Source organism: Phaethon aethereus (assembly GCF_964289735.1).
Source record: "Phaethon aethereus genome assembly, chromosome: 5".
Classification (NCBI taxonomy): domain Eukaryota; kingdom Metazoa; phylum Chordata; class Aves; order Phaethontiformes; family Phaethontidae; genus Phaethon; species Phaethon aethereus.
In genome coordinates this window covers 13520242-13542889 of record NC_138579.1, presented here as the reverse complement: position 1 = coordinate 13542889, position 22648 = coordinate 13520242, and the positions used below count along the sequence as shown (strand labels likewise).

The window sequence follows — 22648 nt, the reverse complement described above, 5'->3', positions numbered from 1 at the left end:
TTTTTCTTTGTAATCAATTTCAGGGAATTGTAATTTTTTCAGGGAAATACAATGTTCCACTGATTTTATTTTACTTTTACGTTTTTCCAGATGGTGGAACATGGAGGATTCTATCGTACATCAGACCAGACATGGGTGAAACTGGAGAGAATTCAGTTTGTTGGTGCATGTAATCCACCTACTGATCCCGGAAGAAAACCTCTCTCACATAGGTAGTGTATCTAGAAAACCCCTATGTAACAGCAGAATAGGGGTCAAAATTGAAGCATTGATTATGTAATCTGTTCTCAATACACTTGTTTAACACCAGCTGTGCTGAAACTGTGTTGCTGGCTTTTGAACTAACTGCTGGTTGGTTCTTATCCTGACAGCCAGCCAGTAGACTCACTGTTAACACTTCTTGAACAATCTGTCTGAAATGCTGTGGATACTTCTGAATGCTTTTTGGTCTGAGTCACTAAGGGTGAATGAAACCAACTGCAGTTACTGCTGATAATTCTGAATCAAGCAGTTATTTAATTTTGGCAAAAGGTAATGAAAGTAGTAGAGACTATAATTTGACCTTCTGAACTCCATGATATGCGAATTTTTCAGATTTTTACGACATGTTCCTGTCGTTTATGTGGACTATCCTGGACCAGCTTCACTTACTCAGATATATGGAACATTCAATCGTGCAATGCTAAGGCTGATCCCATCACTTCGCACATATGCAGAACCTCTCACTGCTGCTATGGTAGAATTCTACACGATGTCTCAGGTAACTTGTTACATACAACCCCAAACTAATGAGAAGTCTTCCTTTTATGCTGAATCATTTAACATGCATTGTTAGCCTTTCATATGGATAATCTGTATACAAGAACTCAACTACTTGAGTTCCGTTGAAACCCACTGAATGACACTAGCAAAGTAGTATTTTGCAATGCTAAGGCCTGTAAAAAATGTGATGCAACTTTGGTATGAAGTAACTAATTAAGTTTAAATTTTTAGGAGAGATTCACTCAAGACACACAGCCACACTACATTTATTCACCTCGTGAAATGACTCGATGGGTGAGAGGTATATTTGAAGCATTAAGACCACTAGAAACCTTACCAGTTGAAGGCCTTATCAGGATTTGGGCCCATGAAGCCTTACGCCTCTTCCAAGACAGGTAAAATAAACAGGAGATGAGGGTTAAAAAAAAAAAAAAAAAAAAAAAAAAAAGCAAAATGAATGTTCTCCACTCATTGCCAGCTCCCATTAGAAGACCAAACTGAAATGTGCTTGTGGTGGGTTGACCTTGGTGAGACACCAGGTGCCCACAAAAGCTGTTTTATCACTCAGCTGGACAGGGAGAGAAATAATGAGAAGCTTGTGGGCTGAGATAAGGACAGGAAGAAATCAGTCAGCAGTTACCATCACAGGCAAAACAGACTCAACTTGGGGAAGTTAGCTTAACTTATTGACAATGAAAGTTAGAGTAGGATAATGAGAAACAAACCCAAATCTTAAAACACCTTCCCCACACCTCCCTTCTTCCTGGGCTCAACTTTGCTCACAGTTTCTCTACCACCTCCCCCTTGAGCAGCACAGGGGGATTGGGAGCTGCAGTCAGTTCACCACACCTTGTCTCTGCTATTCCTTCCTCCTCGGGGAGAACTCTTCATGCAGTTCCCTTGCTCCAGCATGGGGTCCCTCCCGCAGGAGACAGTTCTCCATGAACTTCTCCAGCATGAGTCCTTCCTATAGCCTGCAGTTCTTCACAAACTGCTCCAGCCATATGAACTGCTCCCTTCCATGGTGTGCAGTCCTTCAGGAACAGACTGCTCCAGCATGGGTTCCCTGCGGGGTCTCAAGTACTGCCAGTGAACCTGCTCCAGCGTGGGCTGCCCATGGGGTCATGGCCTCCTTCAGGTATCCACCTGCTCTGGCGTGGAGTCTTCCCTGGGCTGCAGGTGGAGATCTGCTCCAGCATGGAGCTCCATGGGCTGCAGGGAGATGGCCTGCTTCACCATAGTCTTCACCATGGGCTGCTGGGGGATCTCTCTCTGCTCCAGCACCTGGAGCACCTCCTGCCCCTCCTTCTGCAGCTGACCTTGGTGCCTGCAGAGTTGTTTCTCTCACATATTCTCACCTCTCTCTTTGGCTGCAATTGCTCTTGCTGGGGGTTTTTTCCCTTCTTAACTATATTATCCCAGAGGCACTACCACTGTTGCTGGAGGGCTTGGCCTTGGCCAGTGGTGGGTCTGTCTTGGAGCCAGCTGGCACTGGCTTTATCAGATGCAGGGGAAGCTTCTAGCAACTTCTCGCATAAGCCACCCCTGCAGCCCCCACCACTACCAAAAACTTTGCCATGCAAACACAATACAGTGCTTCATGTTAAATATCTGGAATATAAATGAGAATATTTCCCTTTCCTTTAACTTAACACTCTTGGGAGTCATATCTATGCAAAGCAGAAATACACTTTAGTGATAGCACTGCTATGTGATGTGACTATATCCTTGCGTTACAGAGGATTTGTAGTCACTGTAGTGACTTTTTTCTTTCTTCAGACTTGTAGAAGATGAGGAGAGACGCTGGACTGATGAGAACATTGATATGGTTGCTCTGAAGCACTTCCCCAATATTGACAAAGAAAAAGCTATGAGCAGACCTATCTTATACAGCAACTGGCTGTCGAAGGTAAAAATAAATAAAATCAAATAGTTCGGGAGCAACTGAGTAATGCTGCTTTTGTGACTACATTAACAAGATTGTCGGTGCCCATCATTTTGTTAAACTGATCTCTAAAAAGTTCTTACTTTCAGTGATTATCTGAAGTGCACTCTATGACAAAGTTAATAGCTGTTATGCCAGGGCTATTATTGTAAGATCTACCCCAATAGACAAAGGCAGTATTAAATAGTATTTCTCAAGAACAGGATAACACTCCCAGAAAGTTGCTGAGTTATTGCTTATGGAGTCTCTTCGATAAGGCAGTGGCCCTTGAATAATGCTGATATTGTAAATTTTGTGGTGGACTGTTTTTTTGCAATCCGAAGTGATCCAGCAGGGCAATCTGTAGAAATGCCTCTAGGTAAAGACGAAAGTCCTTGTAGCCTGCTACCCATCTCTGTGACTAATGGCAAATGCCTAGGAAAGGCTATGTAAAATAAATTGGAGGAGTGAGGGGCATTAAGTCTGTCATGCTACTTCCTAGTTTCTTCAATGACTGGCAGCACAGGCTCAACCTGATAGGTTCGGTAGATAATGGTGTTTAAAAACCCCATGCCGCTGTCTGTGGCACTCTAAGGTACGGACATGTTCCGGTAAAGGTAAATGAGTACAGCATTCTTAAGCTTTTGTATGGGATTGCTGCATTAAGTATTCTAATAGTTCTGCCTTCATGTACTCAGAAATTGATTCCCTATGCAAAATTCCCTTAATCTTAAATTCCATACTGTGTTGACTGATTCTTTTAGGATTATATTCCAGTGGATCAAGAAGAATTAAGAGACTATGTGAAAGCTAGGCTTAAAGTCTTTTATGAAGAAGAACTTGATGTACCACTTGTTCTGTTCAATGAAGTCTTGGATCATGTGTTAAGAATTGACCGGTAAGTGGAGATTTCAGTTGCTGCTCATACAAATAGTATTTAGAGACTTGTTCTAAAATCTAGTAGCCTGAGTACAGACTAAGAACACGGTATGATCCCATTGTTGTCCATAGATTATCTACTTCTAGCCTCCATAGCAGGATCCTAGCTGGAAAGATGTGTCAGTTTTGGGACTAACTTGAAGTTTAGATGCTCAAGGAAAAGCTTCAGTAAGTTGGTAACACTTGATCAAAACATACTTGCTTATGTGCTTTTACAGAATCTTCCGTCAGCCACAGGGCCACTTGCTGCTTATTGGAGTCAGTGGAGCAGGGAAGACAACTCTCTCAAGATTTGTTGCCTGGATGAATGGTTTGAGCGTCTACCAAATTAAGGTTGGCATGCTAGTTTCACTTAATAAAAATCAAAACTCATACTTCTTAAATATTGGCCACTAAAAAATCCCCTTAAAAGCTAAAATAAGGGGATATGATATATGTTAATAACCAATGTTAAATCTTACTAGGTTCACAGAAAATATACAGGTGAAGATTTTGATGAAGACCTTAGGACAGTATTGAGACGTTCTGGCTGTAAAAATGAAAAAATAGCTTTTATAATGGATGAGTCAAACGTATTGGATTCTGGATTCCTGGAGAGAATGAACACTCTCCTAGCCAATGGAGAGGTAAGAAGATTTTAAGTAAATACTTTTAAGCACCTTTTTATAATTATAAGCTACAACAAAACTTATCTTTTGAATTAGGTTCCTGGTCTCTTTGAAGGAGATGAATATGCCACCCTCATGACTCAGTGTAAAGAAGGAGCACAGAAAGAAGGTTTAATGTTAGATTCACATGAAGAACTCTACAAATGGTTCACCAGCCAAGTTATTCGCAATCTCCATGTTGTGTTCACTATGAATCCATCTTCTGAGGGTCTGAAGGACAGGGCAGCTACCTCTCCTGCGCTCTTCAACAGGTAATTGCTTTATGTTCCAAGATGCATTACAAATGCTGTTAAAACAGTACTTTTTGAGAAGTCTTCACACATGCTTTGTATTTCAGGTGTGTCTTGAACTGGTTTGGAGACTGGTCAACTGAGGCACTGTACCAAGTGGGCAAAGAGTTCACAAGCAAAATGGATCTTGAGAAACCAAATTATATTGTGCCTGATTACATGCCAGTTGTGTATGATAAGCTACCACAACCACCATCACATAGGGAAGCTATTGTTAACAGTTGTGTGTTTGTTCATCAGACTCTCCATCAGGTATGTTTTTATTAAATTGCTTAACTTGTGTTGATCTCTAGGCCACAGCATCATGCACCAGTTTCCTAAAAAGTATGGTCTTTGGCATTTGAGTAGGTTTAAAACCAATATGTGATCTACAATTCCTTTTCCCTAAAGGCTAATGCTCGTCTGGCAAAACGAGGAGGCAGAACCATGGCAATCACACCACGCCACTATTTAGACTTCATCAACCATTATGCAAACTTGTTCAATGAGAAACGAAGTGAATTGGAGGAACAGCAAATGCATTTGAATGTTGGCCTTCGAAAAATCAAGGAAACAGTTGATCAGGTACATACATACCTTTAAAAATTTGCCCTTTATAAGGCTGGAGTGATGAAATACAGACCCCTGTGCTTAATCTGAATTCTCCCATCCTACAATCTGTCTCAGGTGGAAGAATTGCGGCGTGACCTAAGAATAAAGAGTCAGGAACTGGAAGTGAAGAATGCAGCAGCCAATGACAAGTTGAAAAAGATGGTGAAAGATCAGCAGGAAGCTGAGAAGAAAAAGGTAAAAATCTTTATTAAATCTCTGTGTGTAGTAAGCATTTTTGAGCCTGCAGAGCAAGTACTGGAAGTTCAACTTCTAAAAAGCAATATTTTGTCTGTGAAACTTCCTCCTAGGTTATGAGCCAGGAGATTCAGGAACAGCTGCACAAGCAGCAGGAAGTCATTGCAGACAAGCAGATGAGTGTGAAAGAAGATCTTGACAAGGTGGAGCCTGCAGTCATTGAAGCTCAGAATGGTATGTTAGCACCTGAAGAGATCGCACTGTGGGATTGGATGTAAAACTGAAGTCTATGGGAATGCATTTTGGTGCAGCCTGAGTGGGTCCTGCCTAATAAAAGTGTAGGCTTTTAACATGGAGCTGAACAGCATTGAAGAAATTCCTAATCTTTGAGCTCTGATTTTGTGCTGCTTGTAGTACTGATCTGATACTTGATACTCCTTTTATCGCTTGTGGCTTCATTTCTGGCAGACAAGCTCTAGTTATTTATTCAGCCTATATATTCATAAAGAAACCTCATAATCAGAAAGACCACTGATGCCTTATTACTTGCACAGACAGCATACAATCAAGGTGTCAGACTGGATAGAGGAGTCGTTGCTTATAATAATTTAAGGGAATCGTTTTTAGGCAGCAGAATAAGTTGCCTTTGGCAAGTTGTCATTCACAAAAGTTTATCTTGTGATATGGTAGTGTGAATGTTATCCACTAGTATCTGCTTCTCTAATCTCAAATTCCTTTTGAGATTCCTGAAGCATTTTTGCTAATCCAAACTACTTTTACAGACTTTGCTAACCATTTGTTTTCTTCCCAATCCACATTCTTTCTTCCCAATCCACATTCTTTCTTCCCAATCCACATTCTTTCTTCCCAATCCACATTCTTTCTTCCCAATCCACATTCTTTCTTCCCAATCCACATTCATCATCTTTCTGGCACTGGTTAGCTGTGAAGTCAATAAAGAAACAGCATCTGGTAGAGGTCCGTTCTATGGCTAATCCACCTGCAGCAGTGAAGCTAGCACTAGAGTCCATCTGCCTACTACTGGGTGAAAGTACAACTGACTGGAAACAAATACGTTCCATCATCATGAGAGAGAACTTCATTCCAACTATTGTTAACTTCTCTGCTGAGGAAATCAGGTGAAGTGCGAGTATTTATATGAATGAAGTATTCACAAAGATACAGAAGGTCTTAATTAGACCTTATTATTAGCTATCCATGTAATTGCTTTAGTAGCACTTGACTTCTTTTGAGACTAGTTTAGTCCTGCATGTGTAATTTAGTCCAATGAATGTGTAGTTGGTACAGGAAACGGACTACAGAAGCAAGGATGCAAACTGGGACAAAACAGCTGCTGTTGAGTAACTTCACGGCATGGTTGTAAAGCAGTGTGTTGCTGTCCAAAGCCACATTATTAGTTGAAAGTAGTTATGCAGCAATAACAGACCAGGTTCCTGAGGTCTTTATCCAGGCTGACCTCCTAGCTGGCTCTGAATCTAAGCAGGAAGTCAGACTAGAGACCTCCTGAATTCCATTCCATTCCAACCCCCAAATTTTTCTGAGCGAAGTTAAGCCATTTGTGAGTGACTAATCCTAAAATATTGTTACACCCATAAGCTGTAATTTCTGAAACAGTATCTTGAACTAATTAAAATGTCTCAGATACCAGTCAGCAAAACTGCTAGGAAATGTTCATGTCAGCTGTGGAAGCAGGCCAGATAGAGATACTGAACACCTGTTTGCTGACATAAAGTCTACTCATGCTATCTCTAAAAACCTTTCCCTTGCAGTGATGCCATCCGTGAGAAGATGAAGAAAAACTACCTGTCAAATCCAAGTTACAACTATGAAATTGTAAACAGAGCATCATTGGCCTGCGGGCCTATGGTGAAATGGGCAATTGCACAGGTAAAATCAGTACTGTGGAAAAGCAAACGCAAGGTGAAAAGCGTGAACCTGAAGGCATGTAACACTGTCTAAAGGCTCTGAATTTGGCTCTGTTCAACTAAATATTGCAAACTGTTTTGCATCGGAGAAATCAGTAGAAGGTTCAGATTTCAGCCCTGTAGTACTGTGCCAGAGTACTAATAGCCAGTTGTTACATGGCCTTTGCACCAAGAAACTTGAGGTAAACGACAGCTGATCCTTTCTGTGTGTAGTGTCATTCTACAGGACAATACAGTTCTAGCCTGGAAAACAATGCAATCCTTTTAACAAGATTTATGCAGTCTCTCTCTTGCTTCAGAGTGGGGCACACTCACAGGCAGCTCTTTTAGACAGGCTTTTAAACACTTGACTAGTTTCCTAAAGGAATAGGCTTTTGGGAAGATAACCGTAGACTGAGATATCCAAGGATGATTTTGCTTGCCTGTTGGTGTTCAGTATAGCACTATGCTTGACTTACTAAAACTGCCTGCTTGAATGGCTTGATGTGTAAAGACACTGTTTATTTCAAATCTTCCCAATAGGTCCTATCCTCATTATTCTGTGGCTTGGCTATACAAAATCCTTTACTAAGAAAGGTATATTATCTCAGTACTAGCATGGACATTCAACCAAGTATTTATGCAAAACAATGCTGTAAACTACTTTAGTGTGGTCTCAGCCTTTCAGATGATTTCTTGTAGGTCTAAGGAGCAGTAAAAGGATCTTGCAAAAAGCAATTACTTCAGTGCCTGGGCTTGGTATGAATTAGAGTCCTAGGGATTGATAAAGTTTTTCTTAAGTAGCTTTAACTTTTATACAGTTCACGAGTACCTAAGCTTGAAGAGATGCAATTGATAGTATATATCTGAACGTTGTGGTTCTTATTAACACATGTCATTTTAGAAACTATAACGGGCCTTTTTACTGTTTACAGCTGAACTATGCTGATATGTTGAAAAGAGTGGAACCTCTACGCAATGAACTGCAGAAGCTGGAGGATGATGCCAAAGACAACCAGCAGAAAGCGAATGAAGTAGAGCAGATGATTCGTGATCTTGAGGCCAGTATTGCCCGTTACAAAGAAGAATATGCAGTACTGATTTCAGAGGCTCAAGCTATTAAGGCAGACTTGGCTGCTGTAGAAGCAAAAGTAAGGCTTCTATATATCAGTAATTTTCTATTCTTTAATCTTGAACAGTTGGAAATTGAACCATTCTCCAAACCTGTGAGCAGACTTGGTTACTTCCCCTGTGCAGTGCATCTGAGCTGTCCATTTCACCCCTGGATCTCACAAACTTCTTAAGCTGCTGAAACCTTGCGGGAGTTAGAAATATCAACTCATGTTGACGGTTCATTAATAAGACAGTTTGCGTAAGGCTTTAAATAAGTGGGAAGCCTTTGGAAGCAGGCATGGGTGTAGTGTAATTGTAATGCCTTAACTGGACTTCACTGGTGGCCAGGGAGAAGCATTTCTCAAGGTGCTTGATCTAATTATTAGCATGTTGCTACTACACTTTTAAATTCTTCCAAATAACAGTTGAATACCAACATAATTAATGAGCACTGAAGTGAAGAAACACAAATTTGGCTTCATTCTGAGCTTTTAAATTTAACTTGGGCCTTGAGTCAATATAAGAGTCCCCAGAGACATTTAATACTATAACAATTCGTCATCTTGAAGAGACTACTTCACCGCTTATTTCTAGGTAAACCGTAGCACAGCTCTTCTGAAGAGTCTTTCTGCTGAACGTGAAAGATGGGAGAAGACAAGTGAAACTTTCAAGAACCAGATGTCCACTATTGCAGGAGACTGCTTACTTTCAGGAGCTTTCATTGCCTATGCTGGCTATTTTGATCAGCAGATGCGTCAGAATCTGTTCACTACGTGGTCTCACCATTTGCAGCAAGCAAATATCCAGGTAAAGATATGGTCATGATAACATAACCATAAATCAATTTACTGCAACAGTTAAAGAAGTTTTAAGATTGCTAAATAAAGAATGGAGCTATTGGAAAAGAATACCTTGCAGAGATGCATTTACTCAAAACGTCTTCACCAGCTAATTGGAGAATCTCTAGTCAAATCTCTAACTGGATGTATTTCTTGCAGTTCCGTACAGACATTGCACGGACAGAGTACTTATCCAACGCAGATGAGCGGCTTCGCTGGCAAGCAAGTTCTTTACCTGCAGATGACCTGTGCACTGAGAATGCCATCATGCTCAAGCGGTTTAACAGGTATTTCATTCTAAGATGTAGAATTCTAAAGCAACATTCTCACAGCAGGCAAGGTTTTGTACCTATCAAAAAATCACAGTAACTTTTTCAAAGCACCGTTTCACTGTTGTGAGAGCTTCTAATATTTGTAAAAGCTTCTCAGCCATGTGTAAACATAAAAATTCTTGTTTGTCTTTGCTTGCCTTTTTTGTTATGCCTAGCTGTTAAAATAAGTTGGCTTGAACTGAAGCTATTTCATTGTCCCAACACAGGCTTACATTTCAAAACTGAACTGAACTAAGGCCGTGAACCTGGGCAACTTACTCCTTCAATGTACAAGCTTTTAGAGTTGAGACTAATAATGCAACTGATATTCATAAAACTGCTTAGAGGCTGTCTGCAGTCAAAAGCCAAATAATGAAAGTGTTTTATTACTAACTTAGGTATCCGTTGATCATTGATCCCTCTGGGCAAGCTACAGAGTTTATCATGAATGAATATAAAGACCGTAAGATAACTCGTACTAGTTTCTTGGATGACGCTTTCAGGAAGAACTTGGAAAGTGCCTTGAGATTTGGTAACCCGCTTTTGGTACAGGTTAGTTGTATGATCATGTAGGAACTATTTCAGGTTCTTGAATTCTGCCCTGTGTGCTGGAAAAGATTGCAATTCTTCCATTAGTAAGATGCAAACAACTTTATTTTTGAACTTTGATTTAACAAGTAAGCTAGTACTGAGTGAAATGTGAGCTGTTAGTCCTGAGAATAATACGATTAGTGAGATACATGGTCAAAAGAAGGTATTTCCTTTTTGCACCATTTTAAGGTCAAATGTTTTTGTTTTCAAATGATCTTTCTTCACTTCCACTCTATAAAATGACTAGCAACCTGTCTGTCTATTCCTTTGTTCCTATATGCTATCTCCAGTCATAGGTAATAGCACCTAATATGGCTACTTACCTAGAATTACATTGGAGTAGCAGGAAGACATTTTGGTAATAAAAAGAAATAGACAACTGTAGGAATAATTGACTTTCACTTGAGATGGATATATTTTTCATGTCTTAGTAGGGAAATGGGAAAACAAAGGATTAGCTCACAGATTAGATCAGTAGCAGTTGCTAGTGCTGCTTAGAATAGGGCTTATTATGCATCATAACTAAGACAATAATAATAGTCCCCTACTGAGATTTTGTATAGTAATAGCCTAACTCTGTGGTTGTGTAGCTCAAGTACAAATCTAAAACCTTCTGAATGTGATCCATATTCAAAACGAACTGCAAATTGATTGCTACCAGAGCTTTAAACCCCAGCTGGATCAGGATTTTTAGCTTGAGACACTTGCAAGAAACAGAATCTCTTCGTGCATCTCTGCTTCTAGGATGTGGAGAGTTATGATCCAGTTCTGAATCCTGTTCTGAATCGTGAAGTCCGTAGAACTGGAGGCAGAGTTCTGATCACTCTGGGAGACCAAGATATTGATTTGTCACCATCCTTTGTTATCTTCCTTTCCACCAGAGATCCAACAGTAAGTAAAACAGAAGGCTGTCCTGTTTGTAGGAACAGTATGTCAGAGAGCTGAGAGAGTTTTTGATGTTTCCTGTGACAGGTTGAATTCCCACCGGACCTCTGCTCTCGTGTTACATTTGTGAACTTTACAGTAACTCGCAGCAGCTTACAGAGCCAGTGTCTGAATGAAGTCCTGAAAGCTGAAAGACCAGATGTTGATGAAAAACGCTCTGACCTCCTCAAGCTTCAGGGTATGCTTACCAAAATTAAAGTAACTTCCTCCCATTCTAAAACAATACAGTGGTTTTACTCTAGCTGTAGAAATACAGAGTGAGATATATTTATAGCTGATACTCTTGCTTTTTCAGGATGTTCAATGGCAAAGTATACACAATGAATGTAATTCTTAAAAACTAACACGTCTATACAATAATTTTTCTTCTAATTAAGGCGAATTTCAACTGCGCTTGCGTCAGTTAGAAAAATCCCTACTACAAGCGCTTAATGAAGTGAAGGGACGAATCCTGGATGATGACACCATCATTACTACTCTTGAGAACCTGAAGAAGGAAGCAGCAGAGGTCACTAGAAAAGTAGAAGAGACTGATATTGTCATGCAAGAAGTGGAGACTGTTTCTCAGCAGTACTTGCCTCTTTCTACAGCATGCAGCAGTATCTACTTCACTATGGAGTCACTGAAACAGGTAGGGTGAGTTCTTCCTACCAGAAGCTTCGTGTATTTACTGTTCAAAGCTAAATAGGCACTACCTCATTCCAGCCCTAGCTGCTGTATTGCAGTTTGGTGGGCATAAGCCATTGACTATCAAACAGTAGGACTCTTGAAAGAAAACACAAACTCTTTTGTCTTTCAGATACATTTCCTGTACCAATACTCTCTTCAGTTTTTCTTGGACATCTATCACAATGTCTTGTATGAGAACCCAAATCTGAAAGGAATTACAGACCATACTCAACGACTCTCAATCATCACAAAGGATCTCTTCCAGGTTCAATTTTTTAATTAGTAAATGTAATTCATTTTTGAATGGTCAGAGTTTAAGGCTTCTTATGCTACTAACTTCACTGTTTTGTTGGTAGGTTGCTTTCAATAGAGTGGCACGTGGCATGCTGCATCAAGATCATATAACATTTGCTATGTTGCTGGCCCGGATTAAACTGAAAGGCACTATTGGGTAAATATTTGTTTTCTTGCTTCAGTTTAGTTGAAAAAGGGGGTGATGTCTATAAGGCACCTAGCTAAAGTCTCCTTTTCCCTTAACATTAGGGAGCCTACATATGATGCAGAATTCCAGCACTTCTTGAGAGGGAAGGAGATTGTACTAAACACTGCATCTCTTCCAAAAATCAATGGTTTGACTGTAGAGCAAATAGAAGCAATGATGAGGTTGAGCTGCCTTCCTGCATTTAAGGACCTTGTTTCAAAAGTTCAAGCTGATGAGGTAAGTGTTGGCTAGGGTTTGCTTCTGCACTAAACTACCTGGTAAAGCTTTGTAAGTGTCTGCTTTAAGAGCTTCATGCTTACAAGTAAGCTTTCCTAGTATGAGAAGGGAAGCCTTACAGTTAAGTAGTTGCAGTTGTTGTGGAAGTGAATGTTCTTTCTTCATTTGTAATCAAGCTATGAAACTTCAGTTGTAAATACCAGCATTGTTGATCTCTCGACCTTGGAAGCAGCTTCACCATTCATCTAACTTTGCAGTCAGCTTCGGTTCCTGTGGTAGCAGAAAGTATGATACTATGTGTCTTTTACTGTGTCACCATTGTGTGATAATCATGCAGTAGAGGGGAGCAGCCCTACCCATGCATAACATTGTTATGGTGGGCTCTTGGACATTACTATTTGAAATAAATTTGGATGGTACTCAGCTGCCGAACATTTGTTCCTTCTGATGACCTAAGTGTTCTAAGAATACATCTGTGTCCTGACTGTGAAACCCTATGTTCCAAAACTTGTCCTATCTTAAGTAGTACCTGTTTGGTTACTCTGTCTAGTTTTTGTATTGAAAATTGATTTCTCTTTGCTATGTCTAGTTTTCCTCAAACTCTTCAGCCTGGGCTAAAATAACGTATAGCTTGGGCTGGGACTTGGCAGAGATCTGTAGAATCGGGTGTTGGAGGCAGTGCGAAATTAGGGGATGTCAGTGAAATGACTGGACACATCTAAAGAAAGCATAATAGACAAAGCATAATTTGAGTTTTACATGTGGATTTTTGTTTAAAAAAACAACAGAAATTGGAGAAATTCATTGACAAAAAATAAGTCGAGAACTTACAAAATGTGCTGGTCAAATTGCAGTCTTGCTCAGGGAAACATTCAAACCATTTATATATGAATCACTCAAGCCATTTATATCTAGAAGCCTTGGAAAAGATGAAACAGTGTTGAGTGTTAGACAACATTTGGGGCTAAGTTTAACATTTGACTTCCATTAATATAATAGTGCTTCTGTTTAGCAATGCTTGCCTTGTCTTATTTCTCAAGACTTAATCATAGATGAAAACTCAAATGTCTAAAGACAGGTCATGAGTATTAAATGTGAAAAACCTTATGAACTTGTGCATTTCACTGTTTAAACTTTTAGCTACTTATTAGAAATTTTAAAGATCTGTTTGCAAATGCAGAGCTAGTAGAGTTTGGACTGTACCAGGTTCAACCCTACTCTAACAATCTCCATTTCCTGCTGAAAGTTGGTATGTAGCTGAACACGTCTGCAGTACATTAAATTCTAGATTTTTAAGTTCAGTTTTTTAGATTGAACATCTCTGTTGCACCATGAACAGGACCTGCACCTTGCAGCAGAGTTTTGGTGCCATGAAACTCCATTTCAAGTTTTTTGCTTTTTCTTTCAATACAGCAATTCTGTATCTGGCTGGATAGCAGTTCACCAGAGCAGACTGTGCCATACCTTTGGAGTGAAGAAAAACCTGCAAGTAAGTTAAATTGCACTATTGTCCACACCAATTCTACCATACTGACTTTAATCTAAGTAGAATTACTGTGATTTTAAAGTAGAACTTTAATTTGAACTTTAATGCCTCGGAAAATCATAAAGTTGGGATTGTGGAAGTACCTCAAGTCTGGTGGTTTGGTTTGGTTTTGTTTTAAAAAAAAAACAAAACCAAAACCAAACCAATAAAACCAAACTTTTTAAAGCAATAGTCACTACGCTTGGTTCCTGCACCTTAACCTGTGATCTGGTCTTCCACTGAGGATGAAACATACTTCCACATTCTCATTAGATTGCATAACAGTTCGGATTAACCTTAGTCATTGCAAATCTGGAGGCAGCTCAATACTCTAAAAAACTCCAAGACCCAGATTTTCAGAGGATGGGACTGGTCTACTAGAATGTTTCCTCCTGCAGTTATGTCTAAGCATGAAGTCTTAATTCTTGGTGCAGTAATTGTTAGTGCTAACTTGTTAAGAGCTAGAACTTAAGGCTGACTGTTGCCTTTCAGCTCCTCCCTTATCTGAAAGGTGACATTAGGAAGTGTTTGCCATCTGTGATCATTCAGAGCTCATTCCTGTAGGTGGCTGTCTAAATTAAGGATTCTAAGCTTGTAGTTACTAGCTGACTGTTAGCTGAAGCAACTCTAGGTTATCTATCCTGTCCATGCTAGACAAGTATATAATACTTCAAAATCTGTCAGAATGACAGATTATTGAAGGAGTGACGAGATGTGAAGAGATCTGCTGTCCCCGGAAGTTAAAATCACTTCATGGCAATACTTTAGACTGTAGAGTTTGTAAACCAGTAGCATTTCAGTAGAATCCAAAAGCATCCTCTCAAGGTAGGCTTTTAAAGGGCTCACAACATGAGCAGTTGAGCAGGTAGTTAAAATGTTGCAGAATACAAACCAACTGAAGATGGTAAGTTTCTTTTCACTGTCAAAGTGAAGACAGAATATAAGCATTCCATTAATATGTTGCAAGAGATCTTCCAAAGGGACAATTAACTCTAAATATATGGTTTTCAGAACAAGGTGGGGAAAATTGAGTGGAGAATTGAAAACAGGAAGGTGTTGAGGATGGTTTTCCTACCTGTCCATCTAATCCTGTCTCCCCTTCTCAGCTCCTATTGGACAGGCCATTCATCGCTTGCTTCTGATCCAGGCCTTCCGTCCAGATCGTTTGTTGGCAATGGCACATACCTTTGTTTCAACAAATCTTGGAGAGTCTTTCATGTCCATTATGGAGCAGCCGTTAGATCTGACACATATCGTAGATACAGAGGTAACCTGCTTGTTTCTGAAAGGCTAAAATCCTGAGGTAATGCTTGGTGTCACTTTGCATGAGTTCCATAGTGAGTAAGGCTATACACCGGAACATTTCTTCCACTTACCCTTCTCCCCAGGGTATGAAGAATGGATTGTTTTCCTGTTTGTTAATGTAAAACTCAGAGTAGGATAATATCTTTAGCTGGACAGAGGGAAGGAAAACTGACCTTACTGTGTTCTTGTGTTCATGTAGTGACTGATTGGTATCCTTTTAAACTTCTCGGTCGATAGGTGAAACCTAATACCCCTGTGCTGATGTGTTCAGTGCCTGGTTACGATGCCAGTGGTCATGTTGAAGACCTTGCAGCTGAGCAGAATACACAAATTACTTCTATTGCTATTGGTAAGAATATATTATATTTCATCACCTAAACATAAATGAAATTGTTAGCAGCAAGAGCTTTAGCAACCTTCTGTCTTTTAGGTTCTGCTGAAGGGTTTAACCAAGCAGATAAAGCAATAAATACAGCAGTGAAGTCTGGAAGGTAAGCTCTGACTCCTTTTTAGCTAGAATACTGCCTACTAAAAAGGTAAAGAAAAATTAGGACTATCTTCTAAACTGAAATATGTAATAAGCACAGCTCTTCACAACTTCTATTTGATTTAAATATTTTCAAGAGAAGTATCTGCAAAACAGAAAAGTTGGGCCATATACAGTAGACAGTAACTGATTCTATGTAAAAGACAGGTTTTAAAGAGAGAGGAAAATCCGTAGCATTAATATCGTATTCTGTTACTCTCTGTGGTGACTACAACCAGGATCCATAAGCTGTACACTAAAAAAGCACTTTTTCTTTCTCAAAACTTCACAGATGGGTGATGCTGAAGAACGTTCACCTGGCTCCTGGCTGGCTCATGCAACTAGAAAAGAAGCTACATTCCCTCCAACCCCATGCTTGCTTCAGACTCTTCCTTACCATGGAGATTAATCCGAAGGTAATGTTCATCTGTAATTTGATGCTCTGGTAGAATAACTGGCTTGCAGAACCAAGAATGCTACCCAGAGGAGATTTTCTCGTTACTGCCTTTCTGCATTAAAGAGAGAGGAGAATACACTCTTGTCAGGGTAGTTACTAACCTTGGTCTCTGATAACTTAATTGTAGCTGAAAACTTCGTATCATTCCTTTTGCTGCTTCCCCTACCCTCCTGAAGAAAGGCATTACATCACTGTTTGTACGCTTATAGTGATGATTTAAATCTAATGCAAACTGTGCTGTTAGAGGGATTTAATTTAGTGAAGGCCAAAGGAGTTGGATTTGAGTTTATTCAGCTTTTCTCTTCTAGGTGCCAGTGAATTTGTTACGTGCTGGCCGAATCTTCGTGTTTGAACCTCCTCCTGGTGTAAAGGCAAACATGCTGAGGACTTTCAGTAGCATTCCAGTTTCTAGAATGTGCAAGGTGAGGCTGCGGCTTGTGTGGGTGAAAGGAAATGTCAGAATGTGTGTGTTAAAATCTTACCTTGGAAAAAGATGATAAAACTTCAGCTTCTAAGATGTAGACTGTTTTGTTCTCCCAGAAGTGAAGTAGTATTTGCTGCTTCTGTTGGTAGAATGTATTCAGTTTTGGTAGCAATCTAGCATTAAGTCTGATCTCTTCTAGCCTTTTAGCAAGCTTTGATTATCAGTTCACTTGTGTAATATGTGTATTTTTTCTTTCTTTCCACTTCCTAGTCTCCAAACGAGCGTGCTCGTCTATATTTCCTCCTTGCCTGGTTCCATGCCATTATCCAAGAACGTTTGCGCTATGCTCCATTGGGTTGGTCCAAGAAGTATGAATTTGGAGAATCTGATCTGAGATCTGCCTGTGACACAGTAGATACATGGTTGGATGATACAGCAAAGGCAAGTACTTTTGTGTACTTAGATATAGGCAATACTTAGATTACTTAAGATCTTCTAAGTGAGGCAGGCTGTTCTGGAAACATTTAGTAAGTTATATGAGTAGGCTTAAATAACCTGATGAGAATTTAACTTAGTTCTTGAATTTGATTCCTCTATCAGAGGAGAGGTGAAAAAGATTGTTTCCTGCTAATTACATCACATTTTATTTATAGGGCCGCCAAAACATCTCACCTGATAAAATCCCCTGGTCTGCCTTAAAGACACTGATGGCACAGTCTATCTATGGAGGTCGCATCGATAATGAATTTGATCAACGTTTGTTAAACACTTTCTTGGAACGTCTGTTCACTACTTTGAGTTTTGATAGTGAATTCAAACTGGCTTGTAAAGTTGATGGACACAAAGATATTCAGATGCCAGATGGAATCAGGTATAATTTTTCCCTTGTCCTGATCTCTACATACAACTTTTTAAAAGTTAAAAAACAAAAAAACCCACAAACAAACAAAACCCTAACCTGTATCTCTGTGCTGGAATTTAGCTTTGTAATCATTTCTCTCAGGCAAAGAATTACCTTGCCATTCTAATAGGGGAAGCCTTCTAATGAATATTAAAACTCTGACTTGCAGGCGTGAAGAATTTGTCCAGTGGGTTGAGATGCTGCCAGATACACAAACACCATCATGGCTGGGCCTGCCAAATAATGCAGAGAAAGTTCTTCTCACCACACAAGGTAAAATCAGAACTTGCTAACAATGTCTCACATAGGTTGCCAGGCTACCTTTTTAACTAAAAAGGAGAAGAAAAATACAACTCCTGCTGAAGAGTTGATAGCTTTCCTTTCCTTCCTCAACATAATTGGTTTAATTTCTGCAAGGTGAAGCACTCAGGCAATCCAAAAACTGACCAGAAGCTTGTGAATTAAACATTCAAGCTCCCATCTTGATTCTGGAAAGCTTTATTGTCAGCTCTGGAGCCACCTACAGCTAGGCAGTTCTGCATCTTGGATCTAGACTAAGTCCTAGTTCTTGCATGTAGTAGAATGTTTTCATCTTGATGCCACTGCTTCTCTGGCTAAGAGCATACCTTCTGTTTTAGGCATAGATATGATCAGTAAAATGCTGAAAATGCAGATGCTAGAGGATGAGGATGATCTAGCTTATGCAGAAACTGAAAAGAAGACAAGAACTGATTCTACATCAGATGGTCGCCCAGCCTGGATGAGAACGCTGCATACCACAGCCTCTAACTGGCTTCACCTTATCCCGCAAACTCTAAACCATCTGAAGCGAACTGTGGAAAACATTAAGGTAAGAACCAAGTTTTGTCGAACATGGGTATAGGAAGCACACAAATTACATTGGAACAAGTGCGTTGTGATTTGCAGGTACCAATTAAACTGTTGAGGGGACAATGGAACCTGTATCGATGCTGATTCTGACTGACATAGCTATGCAATGCCTTGCTGGGTATCTTGAAATGCTCTTAAAAGTTGGTTTATGTATTCTGAAGATTATCTGAAGAAATACAATGGCAAACTCTCTATCCAGGGTACCACTTCTGAAGCTTCTCTGTGATCAGGTAGCAAGAAATAAGTGCTTCCTGTTGTACCTGTAGCACACTGACTGCTACTTAAGATGTTGCCTTTAGAGCCAGTGCACATTAATTACTGCTAAAATGTAGTGATGATTAGTGAGGGGAGATTGGGCAGCAGCTTCTGCTAACTGGGAACCAAAATTGCAAGAGCTGGAGGAAACTTTTTTGAGATCTGGATAGTAGTACCCTAAGCTCTAACTCAGGAATAAGCTCCCCAGTTGAATATGCCCATGATTGCCTAACTGCTTCTAAAGACTTACACTGTGGTAGTAGGTGCTGATTAAAAGAAATCCAGAGTTGACTGGAAGGAGCTGCAGCAGGCAGTCTTCATTAATTGTTCAAATCGGACTTCCACTGTCTTGCTTCTCAAAGGGAGAGGAGATTTTTGGTTGTAAAACAGTTTCTACAATCACTTTCTACACCATGGACTGCATCTTCATGTCTAATGCTTGTAGTCACAGTGTCACTGGTCAGTCAAGCCAGGATTTGGGGGTTGCATTTTGTCATACTTCCCAGCAAGAATCTTGAACTTTGATCTGCAACTTATTTTTAATGTTTTGACAATCAGGATCCTTTGTTCCGGTTCTTTGAGAGAGAAGTCAAAATGGGAGCTAAGCTGCTTCAGGATGTTCGTCAGGACCTTGCAGATGTGGTTCAAGTGTGTGAAGGAAAAAAGAAACAAACCAACTATTTGCGTACACTTATAAACGAACTGGTGAAAGGTATGGTAATTCAAATTTAGCATCTGCCAGTGCTGTCTTTGCCTCTTGCACTCTGTAAGTTGGAGGCTATTTTGCTCAGCTGCGTAATCCCAATTTTCCTGCAATGTTTTTTTGACTTTACCATTTGACACAAGCAATATTTTTGAGCTGAGCGTAACATTCCAGTTGGTTTGATTTGGCATTTCAAGTTGAGGTAGCTAACATCAGGCTTTTTTTGTACAGTTTGTATCAGCAGCTTAATTTCTAAGCTGAAATCTTTCTCAATTCTTTCAGTCTCTGAATTGTGGTGGAACAAAGTTATTTATACCACAAAGTGAATAATACTGCTCCTAAAATCTCCTAGAAAATATTCAAGTTCTCTAAACTTCTTTTTCAAGATTGCACATAAATGTGGCATTTTCACAGGCATCCTACTTCTAGTAATACATGAAGTTCTACTGTCTACTTTGAACAAAAGAGTTTCCAAAAACACAGATACTTGACCTCTTCATTTTTTTCTAAAGAACTCAAATCTTCACGAAATCTTGAAGATCAATTACTGCAGTATATAGCTGTGTGTAACTGAAGTTGCTGTTGAAAGGTTTCTGTAACTGGATGCCATTTTAAATAAATGCTAGACCTGGAGGCCATTTGCTTTCTAACCTTTGAAAGTGCTTTCACTTACTGAGGAGCCTTTTAAGATAGAGGCTGATATATTGGTCCAAGTCTTTAATGGTTGTTGGGAGAAAAAGTGAAGTGTCAAAGTAGTGTGTAATTACAACTCGTATGCAAACAAAACTTAATTCTAACCCCATTTTTCATAGGTATTTTGCCTCGTAGCTGGTCTCATTACACAGTGCCAGCTGGTATGACCGTTATTCAGTGGGTGTCCGACTTCAGTGAGCGCATTAAACAGCTGCAGAGTATTTCCCAGGCAGCTGCTTCTGGTGGAGCAAAAGAACTAAAGGTACTTTGTGCTGACCTTTTGTAGAGGTTATATCTAATTCAGGTAGAGCTGTGTAACTACTGCACGGAGTCTTCATGTCAAGACTTCTGAGTAGTTCCTCGGGCAAAACAACTTCCGTTGATGTTCTCTGAAATGTGCTTGTAAATACTGTTGAGTATCTCCTGATCTCAAAATGGAGGGGTTTGGCAGGCTAACTGTTCACACAGATTAGAGGGAAACTTAGTATTTTAGAACGACAGAAGATGTAGCCTTAGAGCAAAAAGCAGTTACACAGTGTTCCAGTAGCAGCAGGAAAATTTTAATATAAATTGATGAAGTAATATTTATGATACTCATTAATTAATACTGCAGCTGATATCCTTTTTTAAAATTGTTTTCTCCCTCAAATAGAACATCCATGTGTGCCTTGGTGGCCTGTTTGTACCAGAAGCATATATTACTGCTACAAGACAATATGTTGCCCAAGCAAACAGTTGGTCCCTTGAAGAACTCTGTCTTGAGGTCAATGTTACAACTACACAGAATGCAGTACTGGATGCATGCAGTTTTGGAGTGACAGGTAAACTTACCAGAAAGGAGGTCCTTGCTGTAAAATATTTTTGTAAGCTTCTGCTATTAAATGGGCTGTATTAAATGAAGATCGTATCATTGCAAAAGTTAATACACACTTTCTGAAGTGGTTTAAAGATTAGTTTGATTTAGTAGAGTAGGGAAATACTTAAAAGGCTAATACAGCTCAAGACTCAGGTCAGTATATATTTAAGTGGAATTGGCTAATGTATCTGCTACAACCTCTTTATTTTGCAGTGTGAAATACTTACCTCTCGTTTAGTTGACTGAGACAACCCTTAAATGAAACACAGGGAGACAGTCTTTGCCTGAATGTATGAAAGCTCATAGAACTCTAAAGTGTATTTCAATTTACAGGCCTGAAGCTTCAGGGAGCTACATGCAGTAATAACAAGCTGTCGCTTTCAAATGCTATTTCAACTGTACTGCCCATTACACAGCTTCGCTGGATCAAGCAGACAAATGCTGATAAAAAAGCAAATGTTGTAAGTACTGATAAAAATGATACTAAAGAGAACTCTCATAATTAGATCTACCTAGTAATTTTTTTCCTAAAGCTTTTATGGATACTTGTATTGGGCACCACAAATCAGATTGTTCTAATACTCTTAGTGTCAGTTGGTATCTAAATTCCGGGCTAGCAGCAAACAAACCTAGTGTTGACTAGGTCTTTCTTTGTAGTAGATAAGAGAGAGGCATCCAAAAGTACTAACACTCTTCAGGCCAAAACTTTAATTTATACCTGTAAGGAAGGCTGTGCTTTAGGTGAATTTATTAGGCCTGGATTTTTTCTCCTGTTTTGGATATTGAGTTATCTGAGATTAAAATCCCATCTCCTAAAAACTGTGTAGTACTACAGAAACTTCTTCTGTTCCCCATCAGCCTTACATAACTCTTCTTCCATATTTATGTTTTTCCCCAGGTTACTTTACCAGTTTATCTGAACTTCACTCGTGCTGATCTGATTTTCACCGTTGACTTTGAAATAGCTACCAAGGAAGACCCTCGTAGCTTCTATGAACGTGGTGTCGCAGTGCTCTGCACTGAGTGAAAAAGTTTGTTTTGACTGGTAATGCTGTAGTAATTGTCAGTCTTCTATGTAGTGTTCACCCGTGCTTTTGTAACCTGGTTAGGCTGTCAGCTGGATTTGTGTTAAGTTGACTAGAAAGAAAGGGGGCAGTGCATTGGAAAGCTGGTGGGCTACATTTCTTCAAAGGAAAATGGGATGACCTTTTTTTTTAGACAGTTATTGGTAGACGTGATATTTGATGGATCATGTTATATGAAATAAAATCTATAGCAAAAATCTATAGCAAGACTTTTGACTCTTTCTGGAAATACAATTCTTACTATGATTTTTGTTTTTGTCTGGAAAAAACGTACCCATGATCTTTCCAGAGAATAACAAGTAATAAGTTGATATTCAAGCATACTGTTGATCTTCATACAGCTCACTTGGCAGCTGGTTCAGCTAACCTCTAGTAACAAGAATCTTAGAATGTAAGTAAGTCTTCAGTGCAGTAAGACTCAAAGCCTGACATCAGCTATGAAATCTGATGACATTGCATGAATTACTTGCAGTGAACTGGCTCTTGCTTGAAATAACCTGCTGAGATGCATTCAGAAGCTGGAGTATCCTAACAAGACTTTCTTGCC

General features: G+C 39.6%; 1 protein-coding gene across 1 annotated transcript in view; it reads left to right on the top strand.

Annotated features, from left to right (window-relative positions):
* The window catches only part of DYNC1H1 (dynein cytoplasmic 1 heavy chain 1), a gene marked incomplete at its 5' end in the record, with an annotated part of 48620 nt that extends 26384 nt beyond the window's left edge, over positions 1-22236 (top strand). Inside the window, 39 exons of the mRNA XM_081999911.1 lie at positions 91-212; positions 595-760; positions 994-1157; positions 2542-2671; positions 3451-3584; positions 3844-3958; positions 4090-4251; positions 4330-4544; positions 4631-4835; positions 4974-5147; positions 5250-5369; positions 5483-5603; positions 6313-6508; positions 7160-7277; positions 8230-8445; positions 9002-9214; positions 9406-9533; positions 9956-10109; positions 10893-11039; positions 11121-11271; positions 11471-11724; positions 11893-12027; positions 12119-12213; positions 12306-12480; positions 13894-13969; positions 15112-15272; positions 15548-15659; positions 15741-15801; positions 16129-16252; positions 16602-16715; positions 16988-17158; positions 17371-17588; positions 17788-17891; positions 18257-18468; positions 19323-19476; positions 20280-20422; positions 20813-20981; positions 21350-21477; positions 21915-22236. Of these exons, the coding sequence (XP_081856037.1) occupies positions 91-212; positions 595-760; positions 994-1157; positions 2542-2671; positions 3451-3584; positions 3844-3958; positions 4090-4251; positions 4330-4544; positions 4631-4835; positions 4974-5147; positions 5250-5369; positions 5483-5603; positions 6313-6508; positions 7160-7277; positions 8230-8445; positions 9002-9214; positions 9406-9533; positions 9956-10109; positions 10893-11039; positions 11121-11271; positions 11471-11724; positions 11893-12027; positions 12119-12213; positions 12306-12480; positions 13894-13969; positions 15112-15272; positions 15548-15659; positions 15741-15801; positions 16129-16252; positions 16602-16715; positions 16988-17158; positions 17371-17588; positions 17788-17891; positions 18257-18468; positions 19323-19476; positions 20280-20422; positions 20813-20981; positions 21350-21477; positions 21915-22043 (5886 nt within the window). The 3' untranslated portion in view covers positions 22044-22236. The remainder of the gene's footprint in view (positions 1-90; positions 213-594; positions 761-993; positions 1158-2541; positions 2672-3450; positions 3585-3843; positions 3959-4089; positions 4252-4329; positions 4545-4630; positions 4836-4973; positions 5148-5249; positions 5370-5482; positions 5604-6312; positions 6509-7159; positions 7278-8229; positions 8446-9001; positions 9215-9405; positions 9534-9955; positions 10110-10892; positions 11040-11120; positions 11272-11470; positions 11725-11892; positions 12028-12118; positions 12214-12305; positions 12481-13893; positions 13970-15111; positions 15273-15547; positions 15660-15740; positions 15802-16128; positions 16253-16601; positions 16716-16987; positions 17159-17370; positions 17589-17787; positions 17892-18256; positions 18469-19322; positions 19477-20279; positions 20423-20812; positions 20982-21349; positions 21478-21914) is intronic.
* Positions 22237-22648: the final 412 nt, after the last annotated feature.